This window comes from Melanerpes formicivorus, unplaced genomic scaffold (assembly GCF_026170545.1).
Source record: "Melanerpes formicivorus ecotype bairdi unplaced genomic scaffold, bMelFor1.0.p_v2 SCAF_5, whole genome shotgun sequence".
NCBI classification, from domain to species: domain Eukaryota; kingdom Metazoa; phylum Chordata; class Aves; order Piciformes; family Picidae; genus Melanerpes; species Melanerpes formicivorus.
In genome coordinates this window covers 8219170-8236260 of record NW_027142357.1, presented here as the reverse complement: position 1 = coordinate 8236260, position 17091 = coordinate 8219170, and the positions used below count along the sequence as shown (strand labels likewise).

The window sequence follows — 17091 nt, the reverse complement described above, 5'->3', positions numbered from 1 at the left end:
CAAAGCTTGTGTGTTTTCATTTCTTCACAGAGCCAGAGAAAGGTTGAGGTTGGAAGGCACCTCTAGAAGTCAGTGTCCAACTCTCCTGCTCAAACAGCACCCCCTAGACTTTGGTTGGGACTATGTCCAGATGGCTTTTGAGTATCTCCAAGGAAGGAGATTCTACTTCTATGCTCTATGGGCAACCTGTTCCAGTGTTCAGTCATTCACACAATAGAGGAAGTAGTTCCTTAAGTTCAGACAGAGCCTTCTGTGTCTGAGTTTGTGCCCATTCCCTCATGTCCTCTCTCTGGGTGCCACTGATAAGAATGTGGCTCCATCTTTGCATCCTCTCTTCAGATTTTTTATTTGTGCATTCAATTCCCCTGAGTCTTCTCCAGGCTAAACAGTCTCAGCTACTTCAGCATTTCCTCAGAGGGCAGATTTTTCAGTCCCTTAATCACCTCTGTGGCTCTTTGTTGGAGTCCAGAGTATACTTGTGTCTCATGTGCTGAGAAGCCCAGAACTGGACCCTGGACAGTACTCCTGTGCTTAGTGGAAGGATAGGATGGATTCCTTCAATTTGGTGATGATACTTTGCCTAATGCAGCCCATAATACCATTACCTTTCCATTGCTGCAAGGGCATGCTGCCTGTTGTTCAGCTTGATAGGAGGTCATGGTGGGTATCTGCTGTGTTCTGGCATTTTTTTTGCAGTTGCTCTTCCACAGGTGCAGAGCTTTATGCTTTCCCTTGTTGAACTTGATGAGGTCTCCAGCCTGCAGCGGTCCCTATGGATGGCAGCCTGGCCCCCTGGTGTATGAACTGTTGCTCCCAGTTCTGTGTTAGCTGCAGCCTTGCTGAGGGCATGTTCAACTGCACCAATCCAGATCATTACTGAAGGTGTTAAATATGACTGGATCCAGTATTGCACCCTGGCCTATTCTGCTTGTTACTGAATTTTAACTAGGCTTTGTTCCACTGATCACCACCACCCCTTGGACATGGCCATTCAGCCAGTTTTCAGTCCCCCTCCCTGATCATCCAGCCTCTTGATTAGGATTTTGTAGGAGACACTGCTGAATCATTGAATCTGGCTTTGTCCCGGTCTTTTTGTGCAATTTGCACCTCACAAACAGCTCCGTCAAGTGAGATGCTGCACATAGCCTGCTGTGAGCCTGGAGAGCTCCAAAGGTCTCCCTTCAGGACCACTGTTACATATATATGCATGTATTTAGTGAAAGAGACAAAAGATATTTTAGACAAAGTGTAGTACAAGGTTGTTAAATCCTACATCGATTACGTACAAGATGCAGTAGGCTAACCCCCAACATCACAGGTGCAGTCCATTCTCCCTTGTTTATCAGCTAATTAACGCCTCCCGTGACACCTGAGCAGAGCCTTCCTGAAACCGCATGGGGCTTCCCCGGCTGCGTCCGCGGCTCTCCTGGCGCTCTGGGCTTCAACTTCTGGACGTTTCTTTCGTTCTACCTCGCAGCAGACTCTGGGTTAGGCTTCCCCGTGTTCCGGAGCCCGGGCGGCATGGTAACGGAGCCGCCGCGGCCGTCAGCCCGGGGGGCGGGCGGGACGCAGCGAGGGGAGGCCGCTAGCGGCCGCTTTTCGCCAACCGCCGCTTGCGCCCGGCCCGGCCGCGCGGCCAACGGCCAGCGCTCGCGCTAGGCAACGGCAGCGTCCCGGCAGCAAACATGGGCTCCAAGCAGGTACCGACGGCGCGGCGGGAATCGCGGCTTGTGTGACGGCTGTGGGGCTGGCTGAGGGCAAATGCCTGGGGGGAAGTGCCTGGGGTACTGGGAGGGGGCTTGCTCTGCCCTCAGAAGCGGCGCGTTTCCTTTAAACCTTAAATAACGAGCTCGAGCGAAGCCTCTGAAATAACGCCTCTGAAATGCTGGCTCCCTGTAAGCGAAGACCTGGCGGCCGAGTTTGTAGAGCAAGGCTTCAGCTCACGATCCCATTAGTATTAGACTGACACTCTCCACAAAAATTAAACTGTGGTGTCTGTACTGTGAATTCCTTAAATCGAGTTTTTAGAAACAGCGTAGCCTTTCTTGCAGCTTCCCAAACTTCCTTGCATTACCTCAGCAGTGCCAGAGCATTACCTCAGCAGTGCCAGAGCATTACCTCAGTAGTGCAAGAGCATTGTTTGGGCTGCTTATTGTGCCTGCAGTGTTTTGCAAAGATGTCCTGTTAAAAAAAAAACACGCAGAAATGAGTTCCAGTCTTAAGCCCTCTCCCCGTTTGTTTGTGGTTGTAAGTTTTTTAAACACGAAGCATGAAAGCATTTTGATTGATTAATTCAGTTTATTTCCAGAATGGTAGGAAGCTTAAATGCTGGAGACACAATGCCAGTAGGAGCTTACAGCTGCGAATGAGGTTTTAAATCACTGGGCATTAACCAAAACTAATTTGTATTGTTTCTCTAGTGGCCTGATTGTGTTGCAGCTGGTTAATGTAATTAGAAGGGTCTGCCCTCTTAAATCATGTTGTTCTGTTGCAAGCCAATCCTGTTTGTTTAGTCTCTTTTGGTTATGATGTCTTCATTTAATTTGTTTTCCTATAATGAAACATGAGAGATTTTCAGTGAAACCATTCAATAACTTCATTCAGCGAATTAGTAGTTCTTCAGTTTCTCTTCATGTATGTTTCTTCCTGAGGTGCACGTAGTCCTTGCTGCCCAAGGACTCTGTTTTTGATACACCTTATTGCCAGTAGTCAATTTGCATTATAGTATTTTTAAATATTGGCACTGTTTTCAGTGGAACTAATTTCGACACTGAGTGTGTGAGTAGCTCAGAGGTATAAGTTGTGGTGCTGAAAACTGTTTTTAATCCAAAGAAAATCCAAATGAAACTGTGTAATGTAAATGAAGACAAGGTATAATCTTAGTTGCCCTGTTATGTGTGGATATGTGAATTATTTGTGAACTTCTGTTATTTGTTCCATAGCAGGAATCTCAGAATTAAGACTCTGAACCTTGTCACTTAGAGAAATAGATAACTCACTCTTCCAGAAAGTCAAATTAACTTTCTCCTATAGAAAAGACTTCTTTTCTCACCCATTCCCTTCAGATGGTGGAAGGTAGCATTTTTTTCATCTGCTTTAAACTCTGGACTAAGGAAACAACAAGCTTTGCATTTCTTTGCATTCCTGTGCAGCCTGCCCTAGGTGGCCCTACTTGGCAGGGGTTGAACTAGATGATCTCTGGAGGTCCCTTCCAACCTTCTGTGATTCTATGAATAGGAATAAAGAATGTTTATTTGAATTGCTTAATGATATTTTGTAATGCTTTAATGTGTCTCTTGGTGAAAAGATAACATAAGTGCTTCCCAGCCTCAAATTGTTTTTTCCAAGGCTTTTGGGAAAGATATATGGAAGTACTCTAGGAACTGATAAGAAATGGTACGTGTGCAAATTATTATGCAAGAGATAGCAGAAATACAGCCAGATTACAAGCCCAAGTATTCCTGGAAGTCTAGTATTAGCAGAAATTTAAATGTCTAGGTCTAGTTGTAATTTTCCTTTTCTGTCTTTTTTTCAAGCCCAGTCCAAGTGTCAGAAGGAAGCTGGCCAAGAGAACCGAGAACTTACTGCCGCAGCTTTCTCAGGTAGTGTTGTTGGCCTTATTTAGTAAGCTGTCATTTTCAGATAGCAGTCCCAGCACAGTTCTGTAAAGAGCTGATGCTAATTCAAATACAGGCTGAGCTGCATATTATCTCTCTGCTGTGTGTGTATCATATCTGATGTGAAACATTGTTTACATTTACATCTCCAGTGGTCTGGATATTTACAAGTTGAGGACAACATACAACCCATAGTTTATTGTGTGATTTAAATTATTTTTTTTTAATGATCCCTTATTCCACCGTCATTGGAGGTGTTCAGGAGGAGACTTGATAGGGTGCTTGGTTGCATGGTTTAGTTGATTAGGTGGGCTGGGTGATAGGTTGGACACGATGATCTTGAAGGTCTCTTCCAACCTGGTTTGGTCTATTCTATTCTATTCTATTCTATTCTATTCTATTCTATTCTATTCTATTCTATTCTATTCTAGGCTACAGCCTCTTTAATTTACTCAATTTAAGAAGTCTTGAAGTGTGTTCTAGTAGCACCTACAAGGGTAAAACTAAAACATATTTATTCCAGGTGAGCTCTAAACCACTGTGGCAGCAGACTTGTCCTGCATTCCATCTGGGCAGTGAACAGAAAGATGACCAGTCACATGCATTTGGTGTGAAAAATGAGTGTTCCCCTGGTAAGATTGATGTTTTTAGCACTGCTAAAGAAAACCTATCAGAAACAGAAGCATTCATGTGATACATATGAACTTTTTGTTTTAACCTATTTTCAAAATGTATTTTCTACCAGAAGAATATTTGAAGGAGCGATACAAGAGGCAGAGGTCTAGAGCTGATAATAGAGATGCCGGGCCATCAATCTCTGCACTGCAAAGCAGCAGTCATCTGAACAGAAAACAGCATCTCCGAAGGGCTCTGGTTGACATTATGCTGTGAGTTTCCTTGCCGTTGAACTGTGTGGCTTTCCTTTTGGAGAGATGAACTGAATTTTCAAACAATCTTAACATTTTGATGACTGCACATTGAAAGCATGTCTGTGGGCACAAACTGTGTCACCAGAGCTGAACCTTGACAGATAAAATACAAACTTGGTCACATGCTTCAGTGTGTGTTTTGAATCGGGATGTCTTGTGCTTATTGTGGTGCTTTCCCAGTTCCCTTTCTCCTTTTGTTTGCTCAGAACTGACATGCAGGAAAGCTTTGTGTTAATTACACCAGTAAAGTGTGTCTGAAGAATGCACTGCATGCTCTTGATTTTGTTTGTTTGTGTTTTTTTGTCACAGGCAGGCAGGCTTTACTGAAGAACAGTGTTCATCCCTTGATGGAACCCAGCTTCCACAAGCAGAGTCTTCTGCAGCTATAGAGAAAGATATTTTGGTAGCTAAAGACCATTTTCTAGAGTACTAAATTAAACTAAATTAATTTGTTGTGAATATTGACAGGATGATAGCTACAATGAGAGATAATTGAGTGGCATATTCTTCCACCACTAGTTTCACACAATAGTTTATTTGTAATGGTATTGTTGAGATTGAATCACTCGCACATCCCTAATGTTCCAAAGAAATGCAGAATGAAACAGTAACTGGAGCCAAAACTAATATCAGGAAGTAATAAATTATTCTTTCTGCATGTGCTGCAGGTGAGATTAACCTGCTTTGAGCATAAGACAGTTGTCTTTGGATTACCCTCATCTAAGGGTCTAGTTGGAGATGTCTCTGGTCACTGCCAGGGGACTGAACATGATGACCGCAACGGTCCCAATGCATTCTGTGATTCGAAGGGCTAGGATATTTTTCATTCACATTCTGGTTCATGATACCTTGTATGACACAGTTGAATACACATTTTGTGATTTTTGTATATTTAAAATTGACAAAGTTCATCTGGGGATGAATTGGTGGTAATAGATTTCTGTGTTACTTCCTAATGTGGATAGTCTTCTGGCTGATCTTCCATTTAGCATTTCTTTGATTTGGGGCTGGTAGATTTTTCATCTCTGCTGAGAGTCTCTGTTCCTCAGACTTTACATGCCTGTTTAAATATTGACACAGTGTTTACACACTCATGTGCTGAACACTGCAAGGCCTGTGTGTGGCACGTCCACACAAAACTCTGCAGATGCATTGCTTTCCTTTTGGATCTGTGCTCCAGCCCCAGAGCTAGCAGATAATAGTGGCAGCACTGGAATGAAGAGGCAGAGGAAGAGATACTGACAATTTATTTAAGGAAAAGATTGGTGCTGGGTACAGTGCAAACAAGAGGCACCTTGCCAGAACTGTGAAAGCAAAACCAGAACAAAAGGTCATGTTTTTCTATGAGTTATGGTCATTCTTCAGTGACATTTCTGTTACTTGATTGCTAGAGAGAAATCAAGTGAGGCTTATGCCCTGTTTTTCTGTTTGAACATCTTTTTATTGTTACTCAACCCATTTGAGTTTGGTAGGCCACTTAATGGTGTATATTTATAGCATAAATCAGTCCTAATTGCATGTCTTTTTACTCAGCAAGCCCCTACCTCTAGCTAAACTTGTAGCAGCAATGACTGAACTTAACTGATGCAGCTTTCCCTTCTATCCTGCAGAAATACTACCATTACATTTGCCATGGACTTGACACAGTAAACGTGGTCCCAATGAGTGAATCCTGGCTAGACCACATCCTAGCCTTAATTCCACAACATCTGAAAGAACTTGATGAAAGCACACGTCAGCTGATTGAAGAAGTGAGAGAAGACTACCGTATGAGTTTGCAAAAGGCTATAGGTAGATTTCTGGGAATTTCCTTCTTTCCTCTTAAAGGTGCCAGTGTTCAGAAGCATTCATTTTTTGGCACTGTTCACTTTTGAGGGCTGCCATTGTGGAGGATTTACATAAAAGTGCTCTCCTGGCTGTTAGGGGAACATTTTCATAGAAAGAATACCCAGTTTTCCCACCCTTGTCATGACTAAAGATAGGATTATTAATTATGTTTGTTCTTTCTACACTGTTTGAAAGTGCTGTTCTACAAATCTCTCTTTACTAGTATTGCTTTCTCCTAAATCCCTTTTCATATGTGTCAAGATAAAACTGCTCATCTCAAGGAGCTATGCATTTGGAGGCTTTGGTTGAAATGTGGGTGCTGGCTGGAGCATAGGAAGTTCTGCCTAAATATAAGAAAAAACTTCACTGTGAGGGTGACAAAGCCCTGGATCAGGCTGCCCAGAGAGGTTGTGGAGTCTCCCTCTCTGGAGACATTCCAAACCCACCTGGATGCATTCCTGTGTGACCTGCACTAGGTGATCCTGTTCTGGTAGGGAGGTTGGACTTGGATGATCTTTCAAGGTCCCTTCCAACCCCTAATGTTTTGTGATTTTGTGATTGAGGTGTTAGAGCAGATCCAAATAACAATGAAGCTGGTGAAGCATCCTGGAGCACAAGTCTTCTGAGGAGCAGTTGAGGCAACTGGTGGGAGAAAAGGAGCCTGAGGGGAGACCTCACTCAATCCCTGAAAGGAGATTGGAGTGAGGTGGATCTCTTCTAAGTAACAAGCAATAGAACAAGAGGAAACTGCCTCAGGTTGTGCCAGGGAAGGCTTAGGTTGGACATTAGGAAGAATTTCTTCCTTGGGGGGGTTGTCAAGCCCTGGAAGTGGTGTAGTCACCATCCCTGAAAGGATTTAAAAGCTGTGTTCCTTCACTAAGCTTATTTTGACTTTTCTTTTTTTCTGATACTTTTATCAGTTGACTATGTTTTCAGAGACACCAGGGAAAAAGATGAAGACGAGGAGGATGATTTTATTCCACCTCATCGTGCAGAGTAAGGAAATACATTTGTTCAAAACCACTGACCTGTGGGGTAGAATAACATGTTTAAGGGCCAGTCTTAACAGCAGTAGTTAGTGTCAGACCTAAATAAGACTTAGTTATGTAAATTCCAATAATGATGTACAGCATCTTTGGAAAAAAACTGGAAAATATGTCTACCTTGAAATGGTTTGTTTGTTTGTTTTGGCACTGCTTAAGTGGTAAGAAATCTCCTATTTGAAGAAGCACTTGACGTAGCAGGCCAGATGCTCATGTGTAAACTGCACTGTAATCCCCAGAGTAAAAGACCATCCTTCATCTGATTCTTTGTAGATCTTCCATATCTCGTTGGAGCTGCATAACACAGTTCAGTGGTTTGTCTGCAAGCTTATGTCACACACTGACATGCAAATCCAAAAGTGCAACCTTCTCTTAGCAGAATTATCATTGGTAAAACAGTTTTATTCCATGAACAGTATTGGAAATAGGAAACATTCTTCTAAAGAAATGTCTACGGTAGACGTGGAAAAACTTGGAAGTTTATTGACTTCCTGTAGCTAGTTTTTCTGTCTCCTGTAGAATAAGGACTTGCTGAAAATGGATAAAAGTTATTTTCTATCAGAAAGTATTTTTTTAGTAGGAAAATGAGAACAAAAGTGTTACAAACATATGATACATTTGGGGTTGTGTTTCCCTTTCAACCTCAAGGTTTCACTGTATACTTCTTAAGTTCATTGCTTAATATTTTAATAGTAAAATCAGACTGCGTGTAGAAAATGGGAGTTTTTAAAGCAAAAAAGAGACTCTGAGTATATATATAAAACTGCTAAATTGGTGATGTGATGAGCATAAAACACAGATACTGCTTGTTGTAGAAAGTGGCATATTGACAAAATGCGTTGTGTATGTGTAATGATTTTACCACATGCCTAAGTATGAGGGACCACAGAGAGGTTACAGATCTCTTGGGATTTGGCCAATATTTCTCTCATGTATTTTATTTTCATACAGTAGCCAATAGTTGAAGCCTTTTTTTACATCTGAATAATGAGCAGAAATGAGATTAATTTCCTGAATTCTGTGCTTTCTGGGATGCAAAGCAATTATCCTAAACCAAATGTATAAATATTTGGGTTCTTACCACAGCTCCATTCATCCTAGTGTTTCATGTTGACTTTGTGCTTATTTTTCTGTTTTGTTTTCTTAGAATACAAGTAGTGCCAAAACCTTGGAACAAGTCTTTCTTGTCAGCACGCCGTTACATCAAAAGAAATTTGCATGCAATAAATCCTTCAATGCTTGCTGTTTTGAACTTATGGGAGACCTCTTTTAAGTAAGCATGATCCAAAACTTTTGGGTTTCACCTGCTCCATGACTTCAGAATCTACTTAGGGAAATCATGGATGGACGTGTACTAAGGTTTCAAAGTTGCCCTAATGAATTCGGGACTGCTCCTGTACATCTGAACACTGATCATGGATATGGTGGCTTTGTTTAAAAGCCATTATCCCAAATAATTGTCAGTATTTCCTCTGACTTTATGCTTTGAAGAGCTCCTGCAACCGTTCCTCTGTTGAGGTCAAACTTTCTTACCTGTGCTTCCCTAGAACTCTCATGCAATGCTCTGCCATCACCATCTCCATCTCCTAGGCAGTTTAAGCAAGAAGCTCCACATGTATGTTGAATAGTTTAAACATTTTTTACTTGATTTTCATTAGAGCTTGGGTCAAATGCCACCTGGACCTGGCTATTTGTGATTTTGATTTCTTTTTGTCATTGTTGTTGTTATTTTTGGTTTGTGGTGGTTTTTTTACGGGCTGTCCCCCAACATCTTGATTTGAGACACTATGTTCCTGTACAGAAAGGCTCCAAAACGGAGCTGCTATGATCATACCTTCTCCAAGCCCTTTTTTCACTTTATTTTTCTCTTCATTACCTTTCAGACTCTGGCAAGCCTTCTGCTTTTGATGTATATGAAAAATAATTTATTTTTGGATATGACTTTGATTTTTAAAATAGTCTTTCTTTCTTTTAGTGTAGTCCCCGACTCCCTATTTAATTGATGTTTGTTTTGCTCTTGAAAGGAGTTGCCCCTTCCATTTCTGAAAATGACAGGTTTTTTTGAAGTGTTTAAAATATTTTGGAAGACCCTTTATGTTTGAATTGTGAAATACAGAAAAAGTTTTATAGCAACAGAAGGATGAAACCAAGACTCAGTGAATATGCCTCTAAAATATTTGTGTTATATTCTGTTTCAGAAATCTACGTCTTCTTGCTACAGAAATATTTCACAGTAAACAAGAAGCTGAAGAACTCTCTTTTTTCCAGAATGCAGTCTTGAGGGAAATTGGAAAATCCAGAGTGATTCTACATACTAAGTATGACCCAGTGCATCCATAGTTTTTTAAGTTACAGGGAAATCTATAATGTTTTCTTCACTTCTCAGTAGTACACTCAGTGTGCTGCAGTTGTTTTCAAACAAAGCAACACAATTGCTGGGTTTTTTAGGTATTAGTAGCCATGCTGTATTATGTGTGTGCATCTGATCTCTAACCAGTAATGCTGGATTCCAGGGAGGTGGTTGAGGCCCCATCCCTGGACGTGTTTAAGACCCGGCTGGATGAGGCTCTGGCCAGCCTGATCTAGTGTGAGGTGTCCCTGCCTATGGCAGGGGGGTTGGAACTAGATGATCCTTGTGGTCCCTTCCAACCCTGACTGATTCTATGATATTATTGCATTTTAACTGTGGCAGAATGTTTGGATTGCTCTCATATCTTAACATCTTCTGAGGATGCATAATAAACTGCACAACCCCTGGGACTTAAGTTGATATCTTGTATTTTAAATACTGTCCATACTCACAGACAACATTTCCAGAGGCAGCTCCTTACAATCTAAAGATGCTGCCATATGACCTACTTCAGCTGAACTATAGTTTCCCTGGTATGCTGCAGTGTCTTTTGGTTCTGTGTAATACAAGCATTTATAGCAATTAATTTAAAACTACAGGTTTATTAATACTAATCACTTGAGAAACTTTCAAGTATTGTTCTTTTAAGGTGGTTTCCAGAAGTGCAGAAAATCTTTCAGCAAGGCATGAAACGAAAACAAGTCCCCATCAATGCCGACGTCCCAAAGTCAGCATCTTTCTTTGCTTGTGCTGCCACTTTAATGACTCGTCAGCTGCAGGAGTTACTTCTGCATTCAGTTCAGGACTTCACAGATTTATTTGTTCCACCTGCAGTAAGTAATATTTCACATAGTATACTAGCAGCTTAATTCACCTGTGTACATACAAATTGTTTTATCTTTATTTTGTCTCTTTTGAAACAATAGAAAGCATGAATTCCTTCTTCCTGCATGGGGGTGGACAAGATGACCTTTGCATTGGGGTTGGAAGGGACTCTCCAACTGTGAAACTCTAGTGGAAGTACTTTCTGGAAGAAAAAGAGTAGTGCTAGACATTATTAAGTAGAGCTAAAATAATTTGTCATTTAAGAAGGGAAATAGCAACGTATTTTAAATATGGCATCTCCAACAATGCTGCAGTCAGATCTGCAGTAGGAATTCATTAATAAAAGAGCTGGTTGCTTCTTGCATTAGTGCTGTGTCTCTGGAGCACCTGTCTGTAAAGAAGTCTTGCCTTCTCTCTGCTATGAGCAGGTGTGTACTACAGGCTTTGGGGGGAAAAAAAGGCAAGAAAGAAGGAGTGTCTATTCTGCACTCACATAATGTCTGTTGTAGAGGTAGGTATTTGTTGTTGATGTTGGATGTCTTGAAGTGCAACAGGATCTTTGTTCAGCTTGTCATCGACTATCCACAGAACTCTGGCTCCAGATGATATTGATTAAAGCACATGCAGAGAATCTCAAGAATTTTATTGTCAAAGCAGAGTATATAATTTCCATTCCTACTCCCCTGTGATTGCTTTGTATACTTCTGAGTTAAGTGAGCTTTGATGTCTGCAGCACTCTTCTGTTATTATTAGTAATAAGTATTATTTTTCTAATCTTATCTCTTTTAACGCTGATATTATAATCCCTAGCAGTGACAAAATGCGTTCTCATGTTTCCTGGTTAAATTTGTGTAGTTAAGGATGTATTAGCAGATGTGGGAAAGTTAAGAGGTGTCTGATCCAGATTAAGAATATGGTGAAAAATCAAATGATGCCACCAAGTATATATGTTTTCATAATGGAATAGATGGGAATCCATACTGCAAATATAAGCCTCTTCATGCACAGTTGGGTTATTGTGGATCACATTCTTGTTCAGCAAGTAAAACAGGATGTAACGCTTTCTTCTTTTAAGGTTAGTAGGTTCATAGCGACTGCTGCAGGTGATGAATACCTGTACTTCTGCCTACATTATCATGTAAATGTTACTGTAGTTGTGAGGGCTACAGCTTTGTAGAGGATACCCTCTGTGCCCGTTAAAAGTAACCTTGTAGCTTACTGGGCACCATTTCACATGAGTTTTATCAGAGTTGTACTTCTGCTTGCACAGACCATGACACACCATTTGCAATTCAGTTCCTGACCATTTCAAGTGCATATGCATATGCCCTTTTGACTTCCAGTGCATGACTTAGCTTAACTGAAATGTTACTCTTTTTTTTTTGTTTGTTTGTGTGTGTGCTAGAAGTCAGCCCAAGTCTGCAAACACCCAGGTTTCATCCTGAGGTTAATCCTTGAGAATGACAGCATCAAATTTGAACCTGAGTTCAGTGATTACAAGGATGCATTACTGGGTGTTTATGCGGTTATGATTCAAGCTGTTAGTGATATACCAAGAGTTGAGACCAGGCTGTTTTCTGAATGGGTAAGATTCTGCAGTATCTTTTGGTTAATCACTATATTATTGCTATGTTTAGTTTGAAGGTATTTTAATGACTTAAGCCCTACTGTCAGAAGTCACATAGTCATGTTAATAGCATCCTGGGGTGCATTAGAAGGTGTGTGGCTAGTAGAGAGGCTCTCTTCCCCCTCTACTCTGCCCTGGCAAGGCCACATCTGATGTACTGTGTCCAGTTTTGGAATGTGGAAGAGTCCAGTGCAGAGCCACAAAAACGCTGAAGGGAGTGGAACATTTCTCTGCTGAGGAAAGGCTTAAGGAGCTGAGTCTCTTTAGTTTGGAGAAAAGGCAACTGAGGGGGTGGCCTCATTCATGTTTATAAAGATGTGAAGGGCAGTCTCAGGAGGATGGTACCAGGTTCTACTTGGTGAAGTCCAGTGACAGGAAAAGGGGCAATGGGTGCAAAGTGGAGCAGAGGAGGTTCATAAGGAAAAACTTTTTCACTGTGAGGGTGACAGAGCCCTGGACCAGGCTGCCCAGAGAGGTTATGGAGTCTCCTTCTATGGAGACTTTCCAAACCCATTTGGATGCGTTCCTGAGTGACCTGGCCTAGGTGATCCTGTTCTGGCAGGGAATATGGACTTGGATGATCTTTCGAGGTCCCTTCCAACCCTTGACATTCTGTGATTCTGGGATGTTAGAATGCTATTTCTGGATATTAGGAACAATTTGAAATAATTTTATTAATAAAAGTTCAGTCTTTTTTTTTCCCCCAAGCAAATAAAACCCCCCATGAATCAAGTAATTTCCTCTGAGTTACTTTCTACAGCAGCTGCTACACATTTCTGCAGTATTCTGCAAAATCAATTCTGGTTTGATACTGTCTTTTAAAATATAGAATCTTTTGAGAGGACCATCCTTTAAAAAAATGTGAACCATAATTTAAGCCGTTTATATTTTAGCTTGTATTATATTTATGCAGTCAACCAGATGAAACTGTTAGGTCAAACAGGTAACAATCCAAGTTAGGTAAAACACATTTTGTGAAATAAGACAATAAAGAAGTACCTACTTGGTTTAGAACTGCACTTCACTGCCTGTATAGCAGTCTTAATTTTTAAATGGAGAGAGTGAAAATAATGTCCTGTGGTGCCTCTTGATGATTTTCCAGGCAGCTGTGGGAGGTGAACGTTTTTTTTTCCTGAGGCAATATCATTTGGCCATTCTGTTGCCTTTTCATTTTAGCATCAACTTGAATTTTAAATTAAGATACTAACCCTCAGCACTTTTGTTACTATGCTTGGACACATAGCCAAGCGGAAACCTGAGCAGTATGTTGTGCTTTGTAAAAGCACTGATCAATAACTTGGGAAAAGACAAATTAAAAGAAGTATTTCAAGTATGTCTAAATACATAAGAGCAAGGCTTTAGATCTTCTGTGATGTTGCAGGAAGTGTTTCCCATATTTCTGATGTTATACATTCATCAGCAAATAGCAAAATTGAACTCTTGCCTGTGGCTCAGGAAAAATTAAAACAACATGTAGATTACATTTAATACTTTCGATAGAATTGTTTTGTGTGGGTAAATATGTGGACCTCTGAGTTTCTGAATGAAGCAGCTCTCATTTCTTGGTTGCTGGAGGCCAACATCCGTAAGCTAGGATTCAAAAAAATGTGGGAGCAGAGGTTTATTTTCTATCCTTTTTATCTTCCATGACATAACTAAATTGAAAATGTTTGGGATTTTATGTGGGTTTTTTAAAGCCAAAAGACAAGTCCTCATCAACTGTCTTGAAACCTGTTATCCTTGATGAGATCTTGGATGAACATATGAAAAGGATCAGAGAAGAAGTTGACAGAGAAAGTGCTGCACCTATGGAACATCTCAAGCTGTATGACAAGTACAGCTTCCTGATAAGCAAACAAGCTGAGCAAGATATTGAAAAGTTCCTGACAGAGGAACACAACTTTGAAGAAATGAAAAGGGAAATTACAAAGTACAAGGAACTTGCTAAGGAAATAAAATACACTTCTAGGAAGGTAAGTTATCCATACCTTTTAATGAATATTATTACATCATTTAAATGTTGATGCTTACTAAGAATGCTGTCAGTCAAAGTTGGGGAGAATTAGCTCCTTCAGTGAGACTTAGTTAATTGTTTTGAGACTTCTGAAGCCATCCAGAGTATGCTCCTCTTCTATTTGAAGGAGTAATAGAAAGTGTACGTCCAGCCACCTCCAAATTCTTTCCAAGCATCTAAGGTAGAGAGAAGATCCTTAATATGAACCCTTGTTTTTTTTTTTTTTTTCCCATAATGATATTCTGTGCATAAGGATCTGTTGCCCATTCATTGTGAATGAACTCAGAAGGCTGAAATGCTTTTCCTTAAATGTTTGTACTGAATGCTGGAAGAGAAACCCTCAGTTCTGGAGAAATTTGTACTTACAGGCCTGTTATAAGGGCTCCTACATTTGTCAAATAAAGCACTGGATTTGGAGACTCACAGGGAGGCATGTGATTCCAAGGAGTGTCACATGTCTCCAGCAACAGTACAAGATTACTGTGCAGTGGAGGTGTTTCAGACTCTGCAGCTTCACCAGGCAATGCTCACTGATGGTTATTTGTCAAGGGACAAAGTGACAGAAGTAAAATTTACATGAAGCATAATGTGCAGATACAGAAGAACAGTTTCTTGGAACTGTACTTCTTTCCCTTCTTCACCTGAAAGTTTTAAAAGCATTTTACAGTTTAACTGAATTCCTAGGTAAGACCCCTGATACTCAGCTTCAAGACAGTGAGAGAAAATAGGTAAAAGTTCTTCAGTGTTCTGACAGCTGTTGTATTTGCCTTGCAGTATATCCCTCTAGGAATGTTTGAATTGCATTGTGATGAATTAATAAGGGCTCTGGTACAGCGAGCAGATAATATTTGTCAAAAAGTCATTTCCAAGTTGCTCAAAGACCATCAAAACATAAATATGAGGTAACACCTAAACTGACAATGTGTGCTGAAATGTATTTATTTTTGTTTGCAATGTTGATTTTTTTTTTTAACTATTATTTTTAAAAATCCTTAAAGGACATGTTGATCTCATTTTTAATGCTTTGTATGTACATGATTAAAGGAAAACATACATGCCAAACTAGTTATTTTGTATGTTTTTCAGACTATGTCATGAATTTGAGAGCATATCAGAAAAAGCTTCTACTATTCCATGTAATACACAAGAACTCAAGGAACTTAAGGTACTCTTTTATTTTATTTTATTTTATTTTATTTTATTTTTCTTTTCCCATGATTCCAGGCAAGAAGTGGTTACCAACACTATTGCCTGGCCTTAAGCAGTTGTCTACATTTATGCTATATCAAAGGCAGTTACTCTTATCACCTTTTAACTCTCCCCACCTGTTAACCTCCTCCTGATTCCCCCCCAGAGAAAAGGAGAGCAGTCACCTCCAGGGATGGTCACCCTTGAGAAGAAGAGTAGAAGGAGCCCCCATCCTCAGCAAACTTCTACTTTTGTACTGAGCACAATGTTTTTGGTCTTGGATCCACATGTAGCCAGCTTGGGTCAGCTTTTGTCCTTCCCACCTCATGCTCCTAGCTGACTCCAACCTGCTACCAGCCTGCAGCCCATGGCTGGCCTAGGATGAAGTAATACATGACAAACAATGCAGTGACAAATAAAAATGTGTTTCTTTGTCAGCAAATGCTGTTGGAAGGTGCATGGAAAGCATTGGAACAACTGCATGAGAGGACAGGTGTTGAATGTATCTCAGTTTGTGGGTTTTGCTAGATGCTGTTTCCATAATGAAATATACAAAGAACTGCCTTTGGCTGAGCCACTGAAGGAAAGATGTATTGGAGGAAATATGTTCTCAACAGTAACTGAGTTCCTGAATAAAAACAGTTATTATTTTTTAAATGGGGAAATTATTCAGGTGCAACCACTGATGGAATGGCTTGTTTGACCGGAATGAAAAAAGGGTTCTGGGGCAAGGCTACAGAGAGAGCACCACACATTAAATTCTTTCACTGCATCACTCATAAGCATGCTGTGGCAGCAAAAATGGTGGGACAGAGATGCACAGAGCTCTACAGGATGTCATCAAGGTGGTTGATGTTGTAAACCAGATCTTGCAATAGCAGAACCTTCATAATCATTTGTATTGAGACTAGGTGTAACTGTGAAAATCTGCTGTGCCAGAGATTACTGTTTTTTCCTTGGTAGCACCATGCTTCCTCTCCCAAACCCACAATGTTTAGAACAGGATGTCTGGATTGGCTTCCAGTAGTGCAAACCTTTTGTGTACACAACTTCAACCATTCTTTCTCTAGTCAATAAAACAGCTAACCAAGGCAGTAGCAGTAGCAAAACCAGCTAATGCTGTGCTATTCCGAATAAACATCTTTTCAGAGAATTGGTTTCTTTTTTCTTTTTAGTGGTTTTTTTTTTCTTTTTTTAGATTTTCCTTGTAAAAATAAGCTTTTAAATCTCAGTAGTACCTACTTCAGGTATTATTTTGGCATTAAATTGTATAAAACATACCTTCCCTTTTGATTTCTGCTCCCCAGGCCTGTGTGCAGAAATTGGAAACGTCTGACATGCTTGAGCTGGAGAAGAAAGTAGTGGATGTGGCAGCTTGTGTTGCTTTCCTGTTGGGATGTGTCAAAATGTCACCAGCAGACTTCCAGCTGAACAGCAATGTTTTTCAGTGGTATGCACGAATGCCAGATATCTTTGAAGAGCACAGAAGGATGATTCAAGAAAAAACAGATGAATTTCAAGAGGATCTTAAGGTTTGTAAGAAGACTGTTTTTAAAATCCTCCAGCTCCTGATTTTGAATGTGTAGGACATTCAGGAGGTAGCTGGTGTGACGGTGTTATAAACAAATGTGCTGCCCAGGCTGCTACCTTGACAAGTGTTATTGCTGTGTA

The 17091-nt window shown here is 40.5% G+C and overlaps 1 protein-coding gene across 1 annotated transcript in view; it reads left to right on the top strand.

Annotated features, from left to right (window-relative positions):
- Positions 1-1683: 1683 nt before the first annotated feature.
- DNAH7 (dynein axonemal heavy chain 7) overlaps positions 1684-17091 on the top strand; it is an 81607-nt gene continuing 66199 nt past the window's right edge. The window contains exons 1-15 of the mRNA XM_068137975.1: positions 1684-1700; positions 3537-3602; positions 4141-4249; positions 4363-4504; positions 4856-4949; positions 6157-6337; positions 7294-7369; positions 8564-8689; positions 9615-9734; positions 10416-10599; positions 11997-12176; positions 13916-14191; positions 15007-15134; positions 15319-15397; positions 16728-16952. Of these exons, the coding sequence (XP_067994076.1) occupies positions 1686-1700; positions 3537-3602; positions 4141-4249; positions 4363-4504; positions 4856-4949; positions 6157-6337; positions 7294-7369; positions 8564-8689; positions 9615-9734; positions 10416-10599; positions 11997-12176; positions 13916-14191; positions 15007-15134; positions 15319-15397; positions 16728-16952 (2001 nt within the window). The 5' untranslated portion in view covers positions 1684-1685. The remainder of the gene's footprint in view (positions 1701-3536; positions 3603-4140; positions 4250-4362; positions 4505-4855; positions 4950-6156; positions 6338-7293; positions 7370-8563; positions 8690-9614; positions 9735-10415; positions 10600-11996; positions 12177-13915; positions 14192-15006; positions 15135-15318; positions 15398-16727; positions 16953-17091) is intronic.